The following is a 25,361-nucleotide window of genomic DNA, read 5'->3' on the forward strand; positions in this document are numbered from 1 at the left end:
AGTTAGAGTATATTCATTTAAATTTCATTAGTACCTGACTTTATGACAGCATGTATATGTGCCTTTAGAGATGAGTAGCATAGAATCATGGATTGGTTGCAGCACTGAAGGGGACCATTCGACCCACCGAGTTCATGCAGCTCTCTGCAAGAGCAATTTAGCTAGTCCTGTTCCCCTGCCCTTTCACTATAGACCTGCAAACTTTTTCCTTTCGGGTGCTTATCCCATTTCCTTTTGAAAGCCACGATTGAATCTGCCACCACCACACTCTTAGGCAGTGCATTCCAGGTCCTAACCTCTCGCTGTGTAAGAATGTTTATCCTCATGTCATCTCTGGTTCTTTTGCCAATCACTTTAAATCTGTATCCTCTGGTTCTTGACACTTCCTCCAATGGAAACAGTTTCGATCTACTCTGTCCAGACCCCTCACGATTTTGAACACCTCTATCAAAGCTCCTCTCAACCTTCCCTTAGAGAACAACCCCAGCTTCTCCAATCTATCCATGTAACTGAAGTCCATTATCCCTGGAACCATTCTCGTAAATCTCTGCACCCTCCCTAAAGCCTTCACGTTCTTTGTAAAGTGCAGTGCCCAGAATTGGACACAATAGTCCAATAGCAGAGCTGAGATCTAACTGGACATGAGTCTAGTTGGCCCAAAGTGTTGTGTACATTTGACAAAGTCCACATTTAGGTTTTTTATGAGGAAAGGTCGGACAGGCTAGGCTTCTAGCTGCTGGAGTTTAGAAGAGTAAGAGGTGACTTGATTGAAACATATAAGATCCTGGAGGGTCTTGACAGGGTGGATGTGGAAAGGATGTTTCCCCTTGTGGGAGAATCGAGAACTAGGGGTCAGCCATTTAAGACAGAGATGAGGAGAAATTTTTTCTCTGAGGGTCCTGAGTCTTTGGAACTCTTTTCCTCAAAAGGCAGTGGAAGCAGAATCTTTGAATATGTTTAAGGCAGTGGGAGATAGATTCTTGATAAGCAAGGGGGTGAAAGGTTATCGTGGGGTAGGCGGGAATGTAGAGTTGAGGTTACAATCAGATCGGCTATAATCTTATTGATAGGTGGAGCAGGCTCGAGGGGCTGAGTGGCCTACTCCTACTCCTAATTAATATGTTCGTAAAATGGTCCATTTAAAGAAGACTGCAGCTCGGGGGCTTTCTGCACATTAGTATTATAATTTATACACGCTTCATCCTTCATGCATTATAGGAGCAGCCTAATTTGATAAGTTCTGGGGAGACAGGTGCAGAGCATAAACATGAAACTATATCCATAACGTTACAGATAGATAGTGCTGCATGTGGCCTGCTACTGCTCTGACATATAAAGCATCATGGAGGCAGTTATTTTTCCACTAGCTGAAAGGTTTTTATTTACTTCTTTCATTGGATATCTTGTGGCCAAAACTGGGACAAAATCCCCAGCCTCTCTGGATTCGATTAGACAAACATTAGGACATCAATGTCTAATTGGGTTGGTTAATCTGCCCAGTCCAAATTTTTCGGGTTTCTCAGGAATTTTAAGTGTTGACACCAGCTGCCATTAAATACCTAGACTGTCCTCTTCAGGAAGAGCATACAAAAGAAGAAACAGATATGTGCTTGGATCATCTGGTATCACCAGTGACCAATCCTACCCTCCCTAGATGGTCATACAGAGAATCAATAAAGCAGACAAGAAAAGAATCTTCGGCTGTAAGGCCCTGAGACTCAAATTGGAGTTTTACCCTCAGTCAAGACATTGTGCACTATACCTACATCTGAACAAATAAAGTACCCAAAGCATATCTGCACCACTATCTGGCAAATGCTTTAAATACTGTGAAAAATGTACTACGTTATTCATGAGCAACGTGGCAATAGCGATCACAACATCATAAAATTTAAGATAATAATTGAGAGAGGCGTAAGACCAAGGCCAAAGTAATAGATTGGAGAAAAAAAGCTGATTATAAGGGATGAGGATGGAAGGGAAACTGGACCGAAAAGAGATAGACAGCAGCGGAATGTATTTAGGAAGGAGGTCAATAGAGTTCAGGAGAAATATAGGGGGTGAAATTGTTCCACATCATCGGCACAAAACGGGCTCAATATTCACTGCACCAGTTTTTATTTTCCATTGACTTGGAAAATATTGCCAATATTTTTAATTTCAAACCAAGTAAAGGTGATAATGAGCCTAGGAAATAAGTCTCCAAAAAGAGTTTAAACTATCGTTCTGTGCAAAGAAGATCTGGAGAGTGGAAAAACCAGCTGCTGATTCGCTACAAGCCCATTTCACGCTGCTGGCGTGGAAGAGCTCTCCCCCCATATTCCAGAAGAAAACAAGAGCAAATGAGCCAAGAATTTAACATCATGGATGAATAAAGAGATAAATGTAAAATTGGAGCTAAAGAACAATGTTCCCTGTAACAAAAACAAGAAATGCTGGATTCACTCAGCAGGTCTGGCAGCATCTGTGGAAAGAGAAGCAGAGTTAAAGTTTCGGGTCAGTGACCCTTCTTCGGTTCCGAAGAAGGGTCACTGACCCGAAACGTTAACTCTGCTTCTCTTTCCACAGATGCTGCCAGACCTGCTGAGTGAATCCAGCATTTCTTGTTTTTGTTTCAGATTTCCAGCATCCGCAGTATTTTGCTTTTATTTTAATGTTCCCTGTAATATTCTTTGCTGTGCATGGCCTGTTGTTGCACTGCGTGGTCCCTTTAATATTGCTGTGCAGATCAACATGCGTGCATCTTAAAGGGAACATTGGTGTGCGTGGCCTGTTTGTTTCCTGCACTGTGCATTCCAGATCACTGCAAGGTCATACAGCCATGAGGCTTAGCAGGAATACAGCTAAAGAAAATGGCATACATTAAGTACATAGACAGCAAAGGAGAGGACGACAAGTTGGCATACAAGGAGGATAGGAATTAAATAAAAAAAGAAACAATTAGGAAGGGAAAGAGGAACTACAAAATGAAATTATCAAATATAAAAATAAACAGTATTCTACAGACACATAAACAACAAAATAAAAATTAAGATTAAGGAAAAAGGTGCTAAGGGAGGCACAAGGAGATAATGACAGTGAAATGGCAGGAATATTGAATAATCACTCGGTATTTATCAGAGAGTCTAACAAGGTGGACATGACATTAGCAGGATTAAAAAGGATATCAAGACATTTAAGATGGAAAGGAAAGAAATAATTGATAAACGAAACAAAGGTAAAAAGGATAAAACCCTTGGTCTGGATGGATTGCAACTGTGCATATTAAAAGAAGCTAAGGAAGTGATCACAAAGGCACTTTTTTTTATATAGATATATAAATTTCAACACAAAATTGAATAGTGCCAGAGAACTGGCAGATAGTTAATGTCATTCCTGTATTTAAAAAGGTGAAAGAACAAATCCAAGGTGCTTTAGATCATTTAGCTTCACTTTGGAAAACAAAGACCAGCACAGATCTGTTAAGTTAAGCCAACAAAAAAATCATTAGATTTAACTATAATGATAAACCTGGGGTCAGAAATGATATTCATGTGATACCAATACTGATTAATAATGTGTTCATCTTAAATCCCGCTTTTAGTGGAGGAGTTAACTTGTTTAAACTGAATGAGTTAACAAAACCTCAAACAAAATCCTCAAACAATCAAGATAATTCAGAAGAAATGTTAACTACAAGGGGTAGTTGAGGCTAATTGCGTAGATGCAATCAAAGGGAAGTTGGATGAACACAAAAGGGAAAAAGGAATAGAAGGTTATGTCGATGGGGTTAAAAGAAAATGAGTGGGTAGAGGCTCGTGTGAAGCATAAAGGCTAGCATGGACCAGTTGGTCCGAATGGCCTGTTTCTGTGCTGTATTTTCTATGCAATATAATGAACAATGTGTCAGAGTTTATCCCCTAGTATCTTTCAGCATAATCTCAGTGTTGAAGTGTACAATGATGAACTTATTTATCTGCCAGTCTGAAATGTTTGCTTCTTCCTCTTGCTTGAGAGTCTCGCCTCACTTTATAGAATAGCTCAAATCTTCAGGAAAATTCTCGAGCCAGCTGTGGCTCAGCTCTAACTGAGGCACTTCAAAAGCTGTCAGTCTTCTTCCACAGTAGCAAGCATTTTTCCCTTTCAGAATGGTTATAGCCTCAATGTCTTCAGGGTCTACCCTCCCCCCTCAGAGGCTGGCGAGTCTCACGTCTGATTTCACTTAATGGGTTTCAGTTACACATAATTTTCTATAAATATACAAGTACTTGGCAGATTCATGTCTTCCAAAATCACAGACTACTTGAATGCACATATTTTAAATTTGTGTTTCCCTTGAGGTAAGCAGTCCCCTTTTTGTACCAATGCAATCGTCCAATAAGCTGTTGTGCAGTCTTTTGGTCACATTGTTTAACATTGATCGGCTACTGGAAAAGTGCAATCCAACTATTTTTCTCACAAGTGTGTGTTCATAAGACTTCGAGCATAGTAAATGGTTTTGTGCTGCTTTGATTAATGTTGTCAATTGTTAACTGAAAGATCATGAGGGAAAAGACAGACTAGCAGCCGCTGCCTCTGTTCCTTGTTTACTTTATTGGTGAGGAAATGCGATCATTTTCATTCTCCTCTCCCTCTTTCTCCCTCAAGTGGACATTTCAGGAACAATACATGAATGAAATAAAGATTTGGATTTACAAACCTACCATCTTACAACATCTCTTCGGGGTGTCTCTGTGTGTATTGACTTTGAAATGGAGTAGCTGCCTTTTATGCAGGATCCCACAAGCAACAATGACATACCTCACCAGTGGCTCTGTATTTGGTGATAATGGTTGAGGGAGGAATGTTGGTCAGGCATCACTATTCTTCAGATAGTACCATGGATGGACAGACAAGGTGCGGTATTATGTCACATCTGAAGGACTGCACCTAGAGTCAGAGAGTCATTTATGGCACAGGAGGAGGCCTTTTGGCCGATCGAGTCCATGCCTGCTCTCCACGGAGCTATACTGTCAGTCCCACTCCCCGGCTCGATCCCTGTAGCCCTGCAAGTCTATTTCTCTCAACTGGCCATTCAACTTCCTCCAGAGGTCATTGATCATCTCCGCTTCCATCACCCATGTGGGCAGCGAGGTCTAGGTCATTAACACCCGCTGTGTAAAAAATGCTTCCTCACATTCCCCCTGCATCTTTTGCCCAAAACTTTCAATCGTTGTCCCCTAATCCTTGTACCATTTGTTAATGGGAACAGTTTTTTCCTTGTCTAACTATGTTGTACACTTCTATTAAATCTCCCCTCAATCTCCTTTGTTTTAAGGAGAACAACCCCAGCTTTTCTAACCTAACTTTGTAGCCAAAATCTTCCATCCTGGAACGATTCTGGTAAATCTCCTCTGCACTGTCTCAAGGACCCTCACGTCCTTCCTTAAATGTGGTGACCAGAACTGGATGCAATACTCCATTTGGGACCTAACCAGAGCTTTATAAAGGTTCAGCATAACTTTCCGGCTTTTGTACTCATTGTCTCAATTTATGAATTCCAAGATCCCATATTCTCTGCGAACCACTCTCTCAATATGTCCTGCCACCTTAAAAGATCTATGCACATACGAGGTTGTGTAACTAAAAGATTCTGTTTTGAAGAGGAGCTGGGGAGTTATCTGACAAGGTAGCAGTTCCTCAGTACTGTACTAGAAATTCCCTCTAAACTATGATTTAATGCAACATAGGAATAGCTGTAGGCCATTCAGCCCCTCAAATCCATTCTGCCATCCAATCAAAAGTGGCTAATCTGTATCTCAACTCTGTTCAATGATTTTATGTTGGCTTTTGCCGGTATGAATTCTATCTTGAGAAGAGTAAATTCATTCTATGGTTGGAACCTGTTCTGTAGAAATAACTGTATTCAAACTTTTTCATAGATGTGTGAATCTAATTTCCGTGCATGTTCCTGATTTTTTTTCATTCCTATCTCCCAGAGGTGCAAGGAATCACCTGGGAAACACCAATTGAAGAGGAGGACTCCTCCCCTGATTCTCCCTCATATGAAGAACCCCCCAGAATTGAACAGCACAGATTTACACTGGATGACTTTATTCTGCACAAAATGTTAGGAAAAGGTAGCTTTGGCAAGGTGAGAAAAATGCAGTTTTGTACAACATACAGCGCAGTTAGAGGTAAATGATAGGTACAAATGATTGCACGGGTAGACACACAAACCCAGAAATATAAGAATATATGAAATGGGAGCAGGAATAGGCCATATGGCCCCTTGAGCCTGTTCTGCCGTTGTATGAGATCATGGCTGAACTTTTACATCAACTCCACTGTTCCCACCCACTGAAACAATTGAGGAATCCACTGTGCATATCTGTGCTTCATCATCCATTCCTTTGTTATTTCATATGCTACTGTTGATTAGATAGGCCCAGTATTTGCGCAGATTAGTGCGGAATTTCTGAAGTTGCGGCCTGTCGCTCTGACACAGTTTGCATTGGGGCTTTTCTCAGACCCACAATCACTGAATTCAGTGAACTTTCCCACTCCCACATCACCATTTGAAGAGTCTTAAAAAGTTACACCTTGTTCCATCAGGTGTAACTTCCTTTTTAACAGAAATGTAATTAATAAACTTTGAACAACAGAACGGGCCCTGAAAACACAATTTTATTTTCATGGAGTGCTGTTAAATAATCAATTAAATCTTTTTAACTCAATTTTTAATTTTTATTTTTAAAGAGCTTTTTCAGGATATTTTGTCTTCTAACTGTGCGTATCCCAATCTGTTAACTTCCTCTAAGTAAATATTTTTTTTTAAGTGATTTCATGTTACTGCTTTTTGTTTACTTTTTGTGCATTTGTGAAAATCCTTTAATGTGGTTGGCTGTGTGGACATCCTGGTGACATCGCTGCAGCTCCACACTGGGAAATCCCCAATAAAGATCACTACATTCAGTGGCTGTACCACTGTACAGTGATAGCGCTGAAATTCTCGTTAAAGAGATCACTAGATCTCCCAGCGAGACCCACTTCGAGGTCAGTGGCGAGCGCCCTTGCTGTCATTCTGTTCACATTGGCTTTGTTTTAAAAGTTTACGGGGTCACAAAAATAAAGTCACATCAATCATCTTACCAGCAGGCATGTTATTCATAAAGGTAGCCCATGAAAGTTTGACTTGGAGATGTGGCATCACAGCTGAGGTGAGAGAGTAGTAATGGGCGAGAGACAGAGATAGCGATCATCCCGCAGGCCAGTCTCGTGAAATGCCTGTTGGAGGCCTCACTAATCCTTGTTTCCATTGCTGATTAGCCAGAAAATACTGTATGACAGTGTGGCAAGCAAAGTCCTTGTAGTCTTCTGTATGCTGTCCACATAGAAATCATTCTATCCACCATGTATCCACCTTGCAAATTATTGAACATGGAAGGGGGTAGAATTTCCGATCAGCTGACAACCAGAAAATCTAGGTGAAAGTTTTCCATTGAAACCCCAATGGAATCGAGGTAATTTAGTCAATAGCTTTAAAACCAATATTTGTTTTTATTTGTTCATTCATGGGATGTGGCATCACTGGCTAGGCCAGCATTTGTTGCCCATCCCTAATTTTCCTTGAACTGAGTGGTTTGCTAGGCCATTTCAGAGGGCAGTTAAGAATCAACCACATTGCCGTGGGTCTGGAGTCACATGTAGGCCAGACCAGGTAAGGACGGCGGATTTCCTCCCCTAAAGGACAATAGTGAACCAGCTGGGTTTTCACAACAATGGTTTCATGGCCATCATTAGACTAGCTTTTAATCCCAGAGTTATTAACTGAATTCAAATTTCACCATCTGCCCTGGTGGGATTTGAACCCATGTCCCCAGAGCACTAGCCTGGGCCTCTGGATTACTTCGCTGTCCACAGATGCTGTCAGACCTGCTGAGTATTTCCAGCACTTTTTGTTTTTGCCTCTGGATTACTAGTCCAGTGACATTACCACTACACCACCACCTCCCCATTTGTAACAAATGTACTTATGTGATGAACCCCTGCATTAACCCACATTATATAACTGGAGTTATGCCTTTGTTAAAGTAACAATGAAGGAACTGATATTATACAGTGTGATGTCAAATTACATGTTGCCCAGAATGGTTTCCAATTTTACGGTTCGACACTAGTAGTTGCTATTCATGCAGTTGCTGTGTGTAAATCCACATGGCTATAAAATATTCTGGATAATCATGATTTTTTTTTTGCTGTGTGTGAATTTTATGGTTCTAATAACTTCACCTTTTCGAAAGCTTATCGGATTTTGTCAGCAATAGTGAATGCAGGAAATCTTCCCAACACGTCCAGATGTCATTAGCATACAAGCAGAAACCTCCAAACAGCAAAATGCTGGAGCGACACTGTATGTCAAGGAGGTTAATATTTCAGTTTTGAGATTCTTCATCAGAAGAATACCGATGAGCAGTTATGCACACAACGTGGACCTGCCTCTCCTCTTCCAAATGATGCTAAACCTGATGTCTATTTCCAGAATTTTGTGTTTTTATTTCAGATTCCCAGAATTAGCAATTTTTCTTTTTCTTTTTCTTTTTCGCAAAAGATAACACTGTGGTGTGTTTGCCTTCAGAAATATCCGCTTGGTAACATAGCACATGGATCAGTGCAGTACGCAGAAATCCACATATTTCAAGGCCACAGTTAAAATAAACTAGGACTATATTAACAGTATGTCATTATAAATCAATGTTACTGCCTCCCAGATCTGCTGAAAGCAAGAGGTGAGTAAAGACTTAACTCCTGCACTCCCAACAAAACTAAGGCTGGAATTTTACTAGCCTCATGGAGGAGGCTTTGGAGGCGAGTGAGGGGGGTGGGTAGAAATTTGAATTGAGCTATGTCGGGTTCAGTACCTGACATGTTTCCGCCTCCAGGAGACTTTCCCGGAGGCTGGTTCCTAGCAGCAAAGGCTACATGCCCGTCCGTGGCAGACGGCCAATTGGGCTATTTAAAAGAACAATTAGCCCTTAATTGTGCACGGTGATGAAATTTTACAGTGCTGCACTGGCACTGTGCTGTGTCAGGAGTCTGGCAATGTTTCGGAGGCAGCTTCGCTGTAATTCCACATATCCATGTATAAAGGAGCAGAACGGTTGAAACCGGCACATCTGCTGCCTGATGCATTCATCTAGGGGCAATTCCCCTGCAGAGTGATGCCCCTGACCATTCTGGACCTTAGTGTTTTGCAAGCTGTTAGGACCATTAGGGTGAAGACTTCCATCATACAGCACCCTCTCGCTCTCCATCTACCTGAGCAGCACGCACCTTCTCTAGTGGGGCTGCTGGCCACCCCTCTGTTAGCCCTCCAGTGTTCATCTGCCGTTAGGATGGCGAACACGGAGGCGGCCTGTTAATTGGCCGCCTCCCATAAGATGTGTTACAGGGCGCATCTCTGACATGACTGAAGGTGGGACCCACAAATGGTCCCAATGCCACAAAATTTTTTAAATGGAGTAAATTCCAGCCTAAGCATTCCCAATCTATAATTTTTCATCTATTAATTGGATTCCATAAATGGATGGATTATCACAGGGTGGAGATGCACAATTTCATATTGGTAACAGCTTCCCTCCTATTCCTTCCTCCTCCTATCCAGGTCTTCCTCGCAGAGCTAAAGGAAAAGAATCAGTTCTTTGCCATGAAAGCATTGAAGAAAGATGTGGTGTTGATGGATGATGATGTGGAATGCACCATGGTTGAGAAACGGGTTCTCTCCCTTGCCTGGGAACATCCATTTCTCACTCATCTCTACTGCACATTCCAAACTAAGGTAAGAATTTTGGTGCTAAATCCTTGTTAGCTTTTACAAATCGTTTGCAATTATTGAACTGGGTTTCATCTTGTTAGGGAGATGTACACAATGAACGGGGAGCCCAGTGGGTACTACATGCTGATTCAGTAATATACTGTACTGTGGAGTTCAACCTCCTTTGGTTCCCGCATGTTGTGGATTCCTAAGCCTGATGAGGTTTTCTTCCCTGGCACACTTCCTTATGGTTGGTTCAAGGACAGCATTAGGATAGGCCTAAGAGCCTGCTCACTCCACCTGGCTGAAATTACTAGCATGATGAGATCTAAAGTATTATGAGAACGTACCTGACAAAGCAACTGGTTCAGAAGCAACAAAAATAAATAAATTAGATAACAGCGTGTTGATAACACTTGTGCAGTGCCATTAAATCAAGCGATTATGTTACAGGTATTGCTGTGAGAATGACAACGTTTTAGTATCATTACCTATGCACATGACATCACTTCCAGTTTGTCACTTCATGTATATATAATATCCCTTCTATACAAGAATAAATGTGTAAGTTTAATGCCTTTTTTGTTGTTTACCCTCCTGAGTATTTGTGAAGCCAGACATTTTGACCAATTCTGGTTTTGTCACATTCTAGGCTCCTCTAACCCATTTACAGATTAGACAATTTATGAACTGTGAACCTGAAATAGTCTTTAAATTGCATATCAGTCTCTTGCTGATTTAGACGCGATGTTTTGATGTACATTAACAGGAAATTGTGTCTCAAAAAAAACAAATCAACCAACTTTCCTGGCAAACTGTTGCATCTGTGCAAAGAAATTCTTTGGGCATCTGTCCTAAACTTGTCCTTCACAGCCCTCAGCTGCCATCCTCTTATCCTGCTGCCCTGAAAGAATTGTCTTGAGTTTATTTTCTCTATCCCATTAAGTATCATATATCTCAATAAGTTTCATCTGAAGCATTTAATCTTGAGGCCGAAAAGTCCTATTTTATCTAGTCGTGTTAAAGAGAAATCCAGCTTGTCACATAGATACTCTTTTCTCTAAGGCGAATGGCATTGATTATTCTTTTAAATTCAAATTATTTTGGATACATGCCATTGTTAGTTCTTGTGATGAACTCTGAGTGCAACACTCCATATAATTTTAACTCATGGATACCATATATAATGTTGTCGTGTAAAAGCAGATATTTAACCTGACAATATAGACACTATCCTTATATATGCCTATCCTTATTCATATATCAGGCAATATCTTTATCCTTATACACGCTGTTCTGTATGGCATACTAATTTGGGGGGTGAAATTGGACATGGGCGAAGTTCAAAGTATCTCAGCGGCTGCCCATTATACACCCATCGGATATTCAGTTGGCTTCCACAGAACTGAATATTGGACATGTGATAAAGTGGGCGGCAAAAGTGACTCCGCCTGTCTTACATCTTCGACCAAGTCCAATTTCAGCCCCGCTGAGTCTAATGTAGCATAGTGATGTGTCAACAGTTCCCTGTAAGATGAGTGTGCGATCCTGTCCATGTGGAAATGCTGAGCAGAGTCAGGGTCGGAAGTAAAATCAGAGGGATTTCCCCACTTGGCAATTTTGTTTACCCTCCTAGTCGAAGGCTGGTACAAATGCCTTCTCTGCCAGTGACACTGAAGACCCAACAAAGCAGAAGCAGAGGAAATACCTTAAAAAGGGGAAATGCCTGAATGGCAAAAAATACTAGAAAGCATCAAGTCAAAGTGGAATGTGTCAGTAGGCATACACTTGAGTTTGGATAGTGGTGCTTCTCATTCTTTGAAGTCCTTCGGACCTATTATAAACAGGCCTTGAGCAATTCTCCTTGTGGATGCTTTAATATTCTGCAGCAGACAATTGCATTAAAGGTTAGGGTCCCAGAAGAGGAGTGCTATTAAGACAAGACATCCGTGTGTTGTATTCGCTTCTTTATACATGACTTCCTGCTGCTATAAATTAGAAGCTGGAAATCTGTGATCAGTTCACAGAAGGTTGAAAATCCAGATCCATGCATTTAATGTCAAGTAGAGACCCCATGCCATCTGACAAGACCCACAAAAATATGCGCCTCCAACTCTATCACGTCTTGGAGTTTCCGCACATTATTCTTCAGATTACCATTGAAAACTGTCGACCTGCCCGTCTGCCACTGGTGACTCTCTGCTAAAGTAGAAGTGCCCAAAGTAAGTCTCTTAATGCATGGACTCTTCTGGTAATTACACTCATGACCTGAGGGATCATTTAGTTTTGTGGGATTTAACCGGGCAGCAGGATCTGTGGCTATTCTGGTTATTCTAAAATTCCAGAATGAATCAATAGTTGTCGACAAAAATAAAGACAAAGGAACAGGCATCTCACATAAACAAGTTAGTTTCCTGAATAATTCACACCCTCAGATACCGTTTAATCGACGTTCACCAAAATAGTTCAAAGGCCAAAGTGATAATGCCAAATTTTCACTTTAATGTGATGGAGCGTTCCTCAGAGAAACATTCAAGTGGAACCATTTTGTAATAAAATAAAACTATTTGCTTGTATTAACGCTATTAAGATGATAAATAACACAAAATATTTATTATTCAAACTGAAGTGGTGGATCAGGCAAGGGAACACTGCCATCTAGGGTTTACATTTCCTCTGCTCCTGCTGCACGTCACATAAAATTCTTTTGTGTAGTGATTTTACACTGTTATTAACCCGTTTAAAATAAGCTCTAGCAAAGAGAATGTAACCTCCTGATCTCTTCCCATCCCTGTCTGTGAATAAACCAACTGTTTGGGCTTGACTTTCAGCCCCCGCTGGGGCTGGGCTCGGAGACGGGTGGGCGAGGCTGAGAAATGAGCCCGCCAGACAGCGTGCCAGTTCCCTGGCTCCATTCTACCTCCAGGCCATTTTTGTGGGGGGAGGATCAGGGACCAGCAGGGCTACTGACTGGCATGCGGCGGTAGCTGATCAGGCTCATTAAGTCTCCATCGCATCAGTGGGGGCCAGTTTAGGTGCCTGGACGTGGCCTCTCAATGGCAGGCTGGAGGGGGTCCAGGACTCCAGTCAGGCCAAGAGGCCCCCTCCCCAGCTGCCAGGGTGCAGGAGCAGCCACAGACTACCCTTCCCCCCACCCCCAACAATGGTGGTCACCAGCCTGCTCAATCTATTTTTTAAGAATTAATGATTTTAAAAAGCTTCGGAGATTGTGCCTCTATTTTTAAGCACCCTCTCTCTTACTTATCTTCCATTGCAGCCTGGTGCTCCTCTCAAGCTGGAAGGCCTCTGATTGGCCCTCCAGCTTTGAGAGCCCAACCACTATCCTTAATTGGACAAAGAACCAGTTTCCATGCCAATTAAGGGGCGTCCCTTTGAAAATCCCAATTAAGACCATTTCCCCCATAGGGGTCGGTTCGAGAACCGCAAACAATCCCAATCTCTGTTTCCCACCCCCAGAGAGAAAATTCAGCCCTTTGTCTCTCCATTTATAATCATGTATGACCAGTTTATTTTGAGCTAAACACAAATCCATACTTGGATCATAACTCAATGTAGGGATAATTTTTTTTCCTGCCTGCATGCACCACATGTCATTGATTTGTTTCATATATTGCGTCATATTGATAAAAGAAACAAAGCTTTATAGTAAAATAAATAAGCCTAGGTAAAACTTCACTGGCATGGAGCAATGCAATGTTTTACATGCATTTATTTAACGCAAGAATGATTACATTGAGAATGATGAATATATGTCCATGATTATGTAGGGAACATTAGATATCAGGGAATGATTGCATAAAGAATATTAAATACCTAAAAAGTGAGTATGTAGGGATTACTGGAGTGATTGCATTGAGAATAATGGATAATTGAGGTGGATTTGTGAAAAATAAAGGATATCTGGCAGTAATTACAAAGCAGATTTGTTTGTTTAACACAGACTTGCAAAGTCTTCACATCTTCCAGGATATCTGCCATTGTATTTGTGACATTTGTTCATTGTTGCTAAATATATATACACAGCCAACCCTGTATAATATGAAAGGCGTCTGCTAAACTCGAAGTTCATTATATACAGGAATACCAGTTTATTCAATTAACCTTCATTGTACTCATTTGTCCTTTTTGCTGTGCTATGGCATTCTTCAGTTCACTGTTACTTTATGAGCTTCTCAATTCTTGTTTTCTTGTACTAATAATGTACTAGTAGGGTATTAACACAGTATGAAAAGAGGGACAACTGGAGAAGGCAATCAGGAAAGAATCGGAGATGATGCATTTAAGGAAGGAAATAAAATGAACAGATACAGGGAGAGGAGATTTAAATTGCGAGCCAGCCCAGCATGATAGATTAGGTTAAATCTCTGCTCTATGTAACTATCCTGCTCGTCTGTCCCTGATTTAAGATACAATAATAATTTGCATTTATATCACTCCTTAATGAAGTTAAGTTAAATGTTTCAAGGTGCTTTGTAAAGCAGAAACAGATGTGAAACAGTAATAGACGAGTTAGGAAAGATAGCAGGGATAAAAGATTTGAGGAGGTTTTTGAAAGTGGGAGAGAAATTGCAAGTTAGTGTGGTATATGGCGGGAGTTCCGGACAGTAGAACAGACACAGTGATGGTTCCGTCAGTAATGATGGGTGCAAGGAGGGTTTGAAGGACACGAGATGAGCTGTAGAGCTGAAAGATGTTACAGCTGGAACAAGGCTGGTAAGGATGGACATATACTTTGAATTTTACACGTTTGAGAGGTAGGACCAAGTAGAGGTCAGCAAGGTTGAAAGTGACTGGCAAGTAAATCTTACCGCGGAATGGCTTGTGAGCAGCTGAGTTCTGGATGAGTTGGAGTTTTGGTAGGATGGAAACTGGGAGACCAGCGAGGAGGGCACTGGCAAAGTTGAGTCTGGAGATAACTAAAGGGCTTTAACAGCAGCAGGTGTGAGGTACAGGGGAAGGGAATTTGAAATTAGAAGACAGATCATCATTAACATGACTCCTGCTGAGTATTTGGCGCAACTTACAGATACAAACAAATTGGCAATGAAGGATATTAAAGGTTACAAAGTCATTCAAAGTTGTGTGGATTTGCTTTATGGATGGAATATTTACGCAGTAACACCTTGCAATTGAGAGCATGAGGATTTGGGGAATCACTGAAAAAATGTAGGTAAGCTAACAGGTGGCTGTATGTATGAAGTGTCATTAAGTTTGTCTGAAAACACGTACAGTAAGAAGCTATCAGAAGCACTTGTTTTGATAACTAACAGTTTAAACAACAGAATAAAATCTGATGCTTGATCAGGCCAAAGTGCATCACTCTCACCTTTTAATGCAGGGACATGTATAGAAGATTTGCAGGAAAAATAAACAAGCTGATTCATTATTCAGAAACAAAACTTTGGTCATTGACTTTACTGGAACTTTTATCTATCGATTAACTTTCTCATCATAAGTTTATATTGTGTACTGTTTGCAGGTGCCAATTATTGTCCTTCATATTACTTATTTCCAAATAAGTTATTAATTGCTTTTGCTTTTTTAATCATTCACGGGATGTGGGTGTCACTGGCAAGGCTAGTATTTATTGACTATAATATTTTTAGCATTTTACCATTATTGCCGACAACAATTATAATCTCCAGTCTGTATGACAAAGCCCATCTATTGAATAGATTTTGGGAGCATAGCATAAGATTTTGTTTAGTCCAGTGAAATGACTGAAAAGCTGAGGTGTTTCACCAGCAGATTTTTAGAAGCTCCATTTCCAGCATTTTCTCGCCTCAGAGATAATCCAAGGTGGAATGATTGTAGAGAAATATTTCAATTGATTGATTTGGTTCCTTTTTTCATTGATACTTTGTACCAACTGGTCCTTGTGATTGGTTGTTTTCAAAAATGTGTCAAAAAGGTGAGTAAATTATCATTGGCAGTCCCTGTGCACCATTTTCCCTATGCATTGACATGTTCCCGACTTGTTCCGTTGTAATTTATTGCTGTTTTATGAATAAGGATTATTAAGCAAGTGCATGCAAGTTGTCACATGATGAGTATGATGCTCAATGTTGCAAAGTTTGATGCCTTAAATGAGACAAACATGTGGAGAACATTTTTTTATTTGCAAGATGTCTAGAGCAGCTAGTGGGCTAAAGAGATGGCAGATGAAACGAGGTGAGAAGAATTTGTTGCTGTTAATGTGGTGGTAGGCCTTCTCCCTGAACCACTGCAGTCCTAGTGCCAGGTAGAAAATTCCAGAATTTCTGTTATTCATTCACAGGATGCGGGTGTCATTGGCAAGGCCAGCATTTATTGTCCATCCCTAATTGCCCGTGAGAAGGTGGTGGTGAACTGCCATCTTGAATATAACTGAGTGACTTGCTAGGCTATTTCAGAGGGCAGTTAAGAGTCAACCACATTGTTGTTGGTCTGGAGTCGCATGTAGGCCAGACCAGATAAGGAGGGCAGATTTCCTTCCCTAAAAGACATTAGTGAACAAGATGGGTTTTCCGTCAATCCAGTGGTTTCATTGTCACCATTAGTGACACTAGTTTTTTCATTCCAGATTTATTTAATTAGCTGAATTTAAATTTCTCAACTGCCATGTTGGGATTTGAACTCAAGTCTTCAGATTATTAGTCCAGCCCTCTGGATTAAGATAACTACCATGCTATCATACCTAATAACCCAGCAATGATAAAGGAATATCCTGGTGGACAAGTCAGGATGGTTGAGTGATGCGGAGGTGATGGTGTTTCATTGCTTCCTTTGTCTTTCTCTGTGGTAAAGGTCACAGGGGAGGGAAGTGCTGCAAGTACCTTTGGGGAGTTACTGCAATGCATACTGTAGATAGTACACACTGTGGTCACAGTGGTGAAGTGGGTGGATATTTAGCCCTGCAGGAGGCACCAATCAAGCAAAATACTCTGACCTAGAGGATGTCAAGTTTCTTGAGTGTTGGTGCAGGCTTGCACCTATCCAGTCAAATGGTGTGTATTCCACCACACTGCTGACTTGAGCTTTGTAGACCTGGAGAGGCTTTGAGATGTAAGCAGATAAGTCACTTGTCACGGGCTACTCAGCCTCTGCTTTGGCTTGGTAGCTCTTGAAGGGTCCAGTTAAGCTTCCGGCCAATGGGGACCTGCAAGATGTTGATGGTGGGGAGACTCTCCTGATGTTAGCTCATTCAAAACCCATTCACTTAAATAGAGCTAAAATCAGGCCCTCAATGATAGTGATGATATTTAAGGTGAGGGTTTTCTACTGCACCTGAAGTGATTCTGGTTAATATACAACTGATTCAGCACGGCCAATCTGGCCAACTCTAAGAGTCAAAATGATTAGATATAGAGCTTGTTCAAATCCAGGTTTACTTCCATTTGATGAAATGCTGGGGTATCATATCTGGGCTTCTTGTATTGTTCATGTACGGAACTATATGTGTTGATCTTTCCTATTTCTGCCTGCTATAGGAGAACCTGTTTTTTGTAATGGAATACCTGAATGGTGGGGACCTAATGTTTCACATTCAGAATTGCCAAAAGTTTGAGGCACCAAGAGCAACGTAAGTGAACCAGTTATTCTGAAGCTTTATTTGATTGTCCAGGTGAGCACTTGACAGGATTTACCAATCCCAGAACATGCAGCATTACCAAAATATTACAGTGGAAAATGCTGGAAAAGGAAAGGGCGACAAATAAAACACTAAATATTGTCTGCATCTTAACATGCATCTTCAAAAACTGTCAAAAGTTGAAAGAACTTAAGATCCATTTCCGTCCAACAAAGTCATTGCTTATCTTGATGTCTATAAAAGAAGTGATAAGACTGGGTAAGATTCTTTGACTAAAGATTTCTTGGTGCTGCTTGTGAATAGATCAAAAGAGTTAGAAATATGATTTAATGCTCATTGAAACTTTTAAGCCTTTCAGAAGATGCATCAAAGCCTTGCTTTTCTTTTGCTGCTGTTCATTTCATGCTCCAGGCACTGTATTTGACCTGTTGAATGTCAAACCATCTTTTCTCTATCATTAACAACAATGCGAAAATCAACCAGTCACTGCCTCTTGGGACCATGTAGAATGTTTCCATTTATAAAATTGTCCTTAAGACAAAATGTTCCTCATGCAGCTGGGGGCAGGGATGGGGAAATTAAATGGTGCAGTGGGAATGAGCATTGCCTTTTCACCCTGTGACCTGGATTAATTTCCAGCCCAGGGTGGTCAGTGACGTCTCCTCGTTTTTTTTGACTGAGGGCTTGGTGTAGCAAGAAGTATAGGACCAGGAGTAGGCCATTCAGCCCCTCGAGCCTGTTCCACCATTCAGTAAGATCATGGCCGCCACATGTGTGATGTGTTTTGACAATTTTGCATTTAATGGCAATCTCACTCAGAGAGACTGTGGGATGGCTGGCATAATGTTACATTGATAATGATAAGGGTGCTGTTCAGAAGCTAAAGTTTGAGGGACTTTGCTGGGACAGAATAGAGGAAGTTGCGCTGCTATCTAACCTGCCTATAGTCAACTTGTACGTGTTTGGATTGGGTTCCAGAAATAGACATCCTTCTATTTCCCAGTACTAATATCTTTCGCCTTACTGAGCACAAAATCAAAGAGAAAGTCAAATCACTTCTGTTATTTGCATTTCCCCTTTTCACTGTGACTTTTTTTTAATAAATAGAAGTAAAATACTTGTTGAAAAGTTCCATAAAAAGACAGAGTCCAAATTGTGCTGAAGGGAAGGATGTTTAGTTCTACCACACACGATAGGCAGAATGATCTCTGCTGTACATTTCTATGATGTTGCACAGGAATACGGCCTGTTTTGGGACCAATGCAATAGGCCGTTTAAATTTTTTCCTCTCTTTCCCCACAGTCAACACCCAGTCTCCTCTTGGTGCTCTCCCTGCCTGGCATCAGGAATTCCTAAAGTCAGGAATTTGCTGCGGGAATTCAGAAATCAATAGTCTGCCGTAGCAGTTCAGAGCTCTGAAAGACCATTTTGCTACCTGTACCCATTGTGAATTCAGTTTGGTTTGAAATTGCACTGTGCAGTAGTCACATTAACATGTTTGTGTGAAATTCCTCTGCCTGCTATTTTAATCCTTGGGTTCTGAATTCTTTGTGAACTTACTTTCAGTAATTGCAAAAAGCGCTCCATGACAATCCATTACTTTTAGGGCAAAGTGGGAACTTCTGTGAGTTTTAAAATTTAAGTAAGTCAGTATATGCCTTTAGGCTGAATTTTCTGTGAAATGCATTTTAAAGCTGCAAGACGCCACAGTGTATATGTGTTCTTTATTTCAAGAGTCTCATTAGAATAATGAGCTCTTGGTATGGCCCATGGCTCAGTTCATTTAACAATTGGTAGGCAGCAGGGTGGCATTGTGTACTAAAGCCTCCGAGTACTGTGTGATGGAGTGGTACAGTGAAGGACTGGACTGTGTTCACTATGGAGAAGGACGACATAGGTGCAGAGATCAGGGAGGGGGACTGCGTTATACTTGAACATATTAGCATTGAAAGGAAGGAAGTATTAGATGTTTTAGCGGGCTTAAAAGTGGATAAATCCCCAGGCCCATGTGAGATGTATCCCAGGCTGTTATGTGAGGCAAGGGAGGAGATAGCAGGGGCCCTGACACAAATTTTCAAATCCTCTCTGGCCACGGGAGAGGTGTCAGAGGACTGGAGGACAGCGAATGTTGTACCATTATTCAAGAAGGGTAGTAGGGATAGACCAGGTAATTACAGGCCAGTGAGTCTAACATCAGTGGTTGGGAAACTATTGGAAACAATTCTGAGGGACAGGATTAATCTCCACTTGGAGAGGCAGGGACTAATCAGGGATAGTCAGCACAACTTTGTCAGGGGGAGATCGTGTCTAACTAACTTGATTGAATTTTTCAAGGAGGTGACGAGATGTGTAGATGAGGGTAAAGCAGTTGATGTAGTCCACATGGAATTCAGTAAGGCTTTTGATAAGACCCCGCATGGGAGATTGGTTAAGAAGGTAAGAACCCATGGGATCCAGGGCAATTTGGAAATTGGATCCAAAATTGGTTTAGTGGCAGGAGGCAGAGGGTAATGGTCGAGGGTTGTTTTTGTGAGTGGAAGCCTGTGACCAGTGGTGTACCACAGGGATCGGTGCTGGGACCCTTGCTGTTTGTAGTGTAAATTAATTATTTAGACGTGAATATAAGTAATAGACGTGATAAGTAAGTTCGCAGATGACATGAAAATTGGTGGTGTCGTAAATAGTGAGGAGGAAAGCTTTAGATTACAGGATGATATAGATGGGCTGTTAAGATGGGTGGAGCAGTGGCAAATGGAATTTAATCCTGAGAAGTGAGAGGTGATGCATTGTGGGAGGACTAACAAGGCAAGGGAATATATAATGGATGGTAGGATACTAGGAAGTACAGAAGGTCAGAGGGACCTTGGTGTACTTGTCCATAGATCACTGAAGGCAGCAGCACAGGTTGATAAGGTGGTTAGGAAAGCATACGGGATATTTGCCTTTATTGGCCAAGGCATAGAATATAAGAGCAGGGAGGTTGTTTTCCTTGGAGCAGAGAAGGCTGAGGGAGGAGATGATTGAGGTATACAAAATTATGAGGGGCATTGATAAGTTAGATAGGAAGAGACTTTTTCCCGTAGTGGAGGGGTCAATAACCAGGGCGCATAGATTTAAGGTAAGGGGAAGGAGGTTTAGAGGGGATTTGAGGAAAAATATTTTTCACCCAGAGGGTGGTTGGAATCTGGAACACACTGCCTCAAGGGGTGGTAGAGGCAAGAACCCTCACAACATTTAAGAAGTATTTAGATGAACACTTGAAACTCCAGAGCATACAAGAATACGGGCCAAGTGCTGGAAATTGGGATTAGAATAGTTAGATGCTTGATGGCCGGCACAGACACGATGGGCCGAAGGGCCTGTTTCTGTGCTGTATAACTCTATGACTCTATGACCTGTTGTCGGCCACAGGCACAAAGCTCTAAATTCTAATGAAAGCCAGTACCTTGTTTAGCTTCCTTTCCTGCAGCCCAGCACTCTGCTGGCAGTTTCACAGAGGTTATCTGTTATATCTCTCGAGCTCTTTCCTGACCAGTATAATGCCTAACTGTTCCATATTTAGTTTTGGTTCCCTGCTCACACATTTGTTCTTTTAAAGACGTATTTTTTAAACTTTAGACATTTCTCTATTGCTTATGCCTTCAATTATTCTCTGTGTCATCCATGGCTCAGTTGGTTGCACTCTCACCGCGAGGTCAGAAGCTTCTGGGTTCAAGTCCCACTCCAGGGCTTGAGTATAAAAATCCAGGGTGACGCTCCAGTGCAGTGCTGAGTGAGTGCTGCTCTGTCGGAGGTGTTGTCTTTCAGATAAGACGTTGAACTAAGGCCCCATCTACCCTGTCAGGTGAAAGTATTTTGGTAAGGTAGTAGAAAGTAAAGAAACAGCAACAGGAAGTGTCTTTCACAACCTCAGGAAGTCCCAAAGCATTTTACAGCGAATGAAGCACTTTTGAAGTGTAATCATTATTGTGATGCAGGAAGTGCAGCAGCAACTTGTGTATAGCAAGCTCCCACAAATATAACTCATTATGGCCAGATAATCTGTTTTTAGGTGTTGGTTGAGGGATAAATATTGGCCAGGACACCGGGGAGAACTCACCTGCTCTCCGGGAAAATAGTGCGGTGAGATCATTTGCAACCCCTCGAAAGGGCCTCGGTTTAACATTTCATTCAAAAGACAGCACCTCCAACAGTGCAGCATTCCCTTGACACTGCATTGGAGTGTCAGCCTACATTTGATGGTCGAGTCCCTGGAGTGGGAATGCACAACCTTCTGACTCGGGCAAGTGAGCTACCAACTGAGCTATAGTTAACACTATCAGAGTGTCACCAGCGCCTGAAAGAAAATACCCCACTGAGTAAGTGCCTTCGGACTAGCAGGATAGAAAACTATCACATAACTAATTTCATTAATAAGAGAGAGAAGAACAGGGAATATGGGCTGTTGGAAATCAGTTTGAGAGAAGGTGATAGGAAAATATATATTAATCATATTTTTTTCAGATATTGTTTAAAATTTCTCATGAAGATTTATTTCATTGCAGGTTTTATGCTGCAGAAATTATTTGTGGTCTCCAGTTTCTTCACACCAAAGGCATTATTTACAGGTACTTGAGGCACAAGTACGCATATTTTGCTGTTTTGTATTGTTTTTATTTGCATATTAAATATTATGAGTGAAAACATCTCCAGTAAGCCTAAACCAAGAAATGTGTTTGTGTGCAAACATTCCTTCCCTTTGTCCGGGTGCTAACATGTTTAAAAGAAACTGGTTACTTCTCTGCAGCAGTATGTTGCTTTTTTTTCTCAAAATATACTTTATTCATTAAAATCTGTAAAAAAAAAAATACATTACAAAACTGTTCAAAACAGCACTGAGTTGACATTCCAAAGAGTGCAAAGGGAAACAGTTTTCTTCGATACAGGAGTGAGTTGCCTCACAACCCTTCCATTCCATTTTACATGCCATGTACATTTTACAGCAAAGCCATATCTGGTGTATACAGCCCGAGGGGTTTCTTATGGGTTCAGCCCCTCAGTTCACTTTGGTGGAAGGACCTTACACAGTGGTCTTTCCCCTTTGAGCCTTTGCCGCGGCTGCCCCAAGCTTTAGTGCATCCCTCAGCACGTAATCCTGGACCTTAGAATGTTCCAGTCTGCAATACTCGGTCGTGGACAACTCTTTGCGCTGGAAGACCAGCAAGTTTTGGGCAGACCAAAAAGCGTCTTTCACTGAATTGATGGTCCTCCAGCAGCAGTTGATGTTTATCTCAGTGTGCGTCCCTGGGAACAGCCCATAGTGGCCAAAGGCGTTTTCCCGCAGAAACTTTCCCACAAAGGATAGGTAGAAAGGCACGTTCCAACTGGATGGAGTGTTCCGCGGCAACGTGACCAGACCCATCCTTCATAACACCGGGGACAGATAAAACCTCAGCAAGTAGTGACACTTGGTGTTTGCGTACTGGGGCTGTACTCACAGATTGATGCAGCCACACACGAAGGTGGTCATCAGGATGAGGGCGACGTTGGATACATTTTTCCGCCCTTATCCAGAGGTTTGAATATTTTGACCCTCTGGACCTGGTCCATTTTGGATCTCCAGATAAAGCGGAAAATGGCACGGGTGACCGTCACAGCGCAGGAGTGGGGTATGGGCCAGACCTGCGCCACATATAGCAACAATGTGAGCGCCTCGCACCTGATGACCAGGTTTTTACCCACAATGGACAGGGATCGCTGCTCCCACATGCTCAGTTTATGGTGTACCCCAGCTACTCGCTCCTTCCAGGTTTTGGCGCACGCCCCAGCCCTTCTGAACCATCTCCCCAGCACCTTCAGGTAGTCTGGCCTAATGGTAAAGGGGACAAAGGATCAGTCGGTCCAGCTCCCAAAGAACATGGCCTCACTCTTGCCGTGGTTGACTTTGGCTCCCAAGGCCAGTTCAAACTGATCACAGATGCTCACCAGTCTGCAAACGGACCGCGGATCCAAGCAGAAGATGGCGACGTCGTCCATGTACAGGGAGGTTTTTACCTGAGTGCCTCCACTGCCTGGGATTGTCACCCCTCTTATGCCCGCATCCTTCCTAATGGACTCAGCAAAAGGTTCGATACAGCAAACAAACAGGACAGGGGAGAGAGGACAGCCCTATCTGACTCCAGATTGGATCGGGAAACTTTCTGATTCCCACCCATTGATTGAGACTGCACTACTGATGTTTGTGTAGAGCAGTTTGATCCAATTGCAGATTCCCTCCCCAAACCCCATTTTGGAAAGCACGTCCATCATGTAGGTGTGCGATATCCTGTCAAAAGCCTTCCCTGGTCCAAGCTGATGAGGCAGCTGTCCACCCTCCTGTCCCGCACATAGGCGATTGTATCCCTGAGTGGCACAAGACTATCAGAGATCTTCCTGCCGGGTACAGTACAGGTCTGATCAGGATGAATCACCAACTCCAGAGAAGACTTGACTCGACTGGCGATGACTTTGGACAGAATCTTGCCGTCAACATTAAGCAGTGAGATGGGCCGCCAATTTCTGATTTCCGCCCTCTCCCCCTTCCGCTTGTAGATGAGGGGGTGATGATGTCTTTCATCATGGGTTCTGACATGCTGCCAGCCAGAAGCATACTCTCGTACACTTATTGCAAGTCTGGGCTGACCCAGTCCCACAGGGCCGAATACAACTCAACCGGTAAGCTGTCGCTACTGGGAGTTTTACTCGTCTCGAAGGACCTGATGGCATTTGTCAGTTTATCCAGAGTTAGTGGATTGTCCAGTCTCTCCCTTATGCTGTCATCTGAGATCTCCGTGATAGATGACAGAAAGGACTGGGAAGCCGTGCTGTCCTGCAGCAGTATGTTGCTAATCCAACGAGAAAGGAGGCACTGCTAGACCTGGTTCTTGGGAATGAGGTGGGCCAAATGGATCAAGCATCAGTAGGAGAGCATTTAGGTGACAGTGATCATTGTATCATAAGGTTTAAGATGACTATGGAAAAAGACAAAGAACAATCCAGAGTAAGAATAATTAACTGGGGGAAAGCCAACTTAAATGGGGTAAGAACAGAGCTAGGGTGAATAAATTGGAGTCAAAAGTTGGCAGGAAAAACGGTAGCTTAACAATGGGCTACCTTCAAAGAAGAGATAGTTCGGGCACAGTCAAGGTATGTTCCCTCGAAGGGGAAAGGTAGGGCAAACAAATCCAGAGCTCCCTGGATGACAAAATAGTTAGATATTAAGATAAAGAAAAAAAGTGTGTTTATGACAAATGCCAGGTAAAAAATACTATTGAGAACCAGGCTGAATATAGAAAGTCCAAAGGGGAAGTGAACAAGCAAACAAGGGAAGCAAAGAGAGAGCATGAAAAGAGACTGACAGCTAGCATTAAAGGGAATTCCAAAGTTTTTTATAGACATATAAATAGTAAAAGGATGGTAAAAGGAGGAGTGGGGCTGATCAGAGATCATAAAGGGGATTTACACATGGAGGCAGAGGGCAGAGCTGAAGTATTAAATGAATACTTTGCATCTGTCTTTACCAAGGAAGAAGATGCAACCCAAGCATTGGTGAAAGGGGAGGTAATTCAGACACTAGAGGGGTTTAAAATTGATAAAGCGGAAGTATTAGATAGGCTGTCTGTACTTAAAGTGGATAAAGCACCAGGAACAGATGAGATGCATCCAAGGATACTGAGGGAAGTGAGCATGGAAATCACGGAGGCACTGGCCATAATTTTTCAGTCTTCCTTAGACTTGGGCTGGTGCCAGAGGACTGGAGAATTGCAAATGTTACACCCTTGTTCAAAAAAGGGTGTAAAGATAAGCCCAGCAACAACAGGCCAGTCAGTTTAACTTCGGTGGTGGGGAGACTTCGAGAAAAAATAATTCGGCACAAAATTGTCATATGCACAAATGTGGGTTAATTAAGGAAAGCCAGCAAGAATTTCTTAAAGGAAAATCATGTTTAACTAACTTGCTGGAGTTTTTTTGAGCAGGTAA

The 25,361-nt window shown here is 42.0% G+C and overlaps 1 protein-coding gene across 5 annotated transcripts in view; it reads left to right on the top strand.

Annotated features, from left to right (window-relative positions):
* Positions 1-25,361, top strand: part of prkcq (protein kinase C, theta) — a 207,429-nt gene that overhangs the window by 155,026 nt on the left and 27,042 nt on the right. For all 5 annotated transcript variants that reach the window (XM_068059524.1, XM_068059525.1, XM_068059526.1 and 2 more), the window contains exons 11-14: positions 5,958-6,112; positions 9,623-9,796; positions 17,263-17,354; positions 21,908-21,970. In XM_068059524.1, the coding sequence (XP_067915625.1) occupies positions 5,958-6,112; positions 9,623-9,796; positions 17,263-17,354; positions 21,908-21,970 (484 nt within the window). The remainder of the gene's footprint in view (positions 1-5,957; positions 6,113-9,622; positions 9,797-17,262; positions 17,355-21,907; positions 21,971-25,361) is intronic.

The sequence above is a fragment of the Heterodontus francisci genome, chromosome 27 (genome assembly GCF_036365525.1).
Source record: "Heterodontus francisci isolate sHetFra1 chromosome 27, sHetFra1.hap1, whole genome shotgun sequence".
In the NCBI taxonomy this organism is placed as follows: Eukaryota; Metazoa; Chordata; class Chondrichthyes; order Heterodontiformes; family Heterodontidae; genus Heterodontus; species Heterodontus francisci.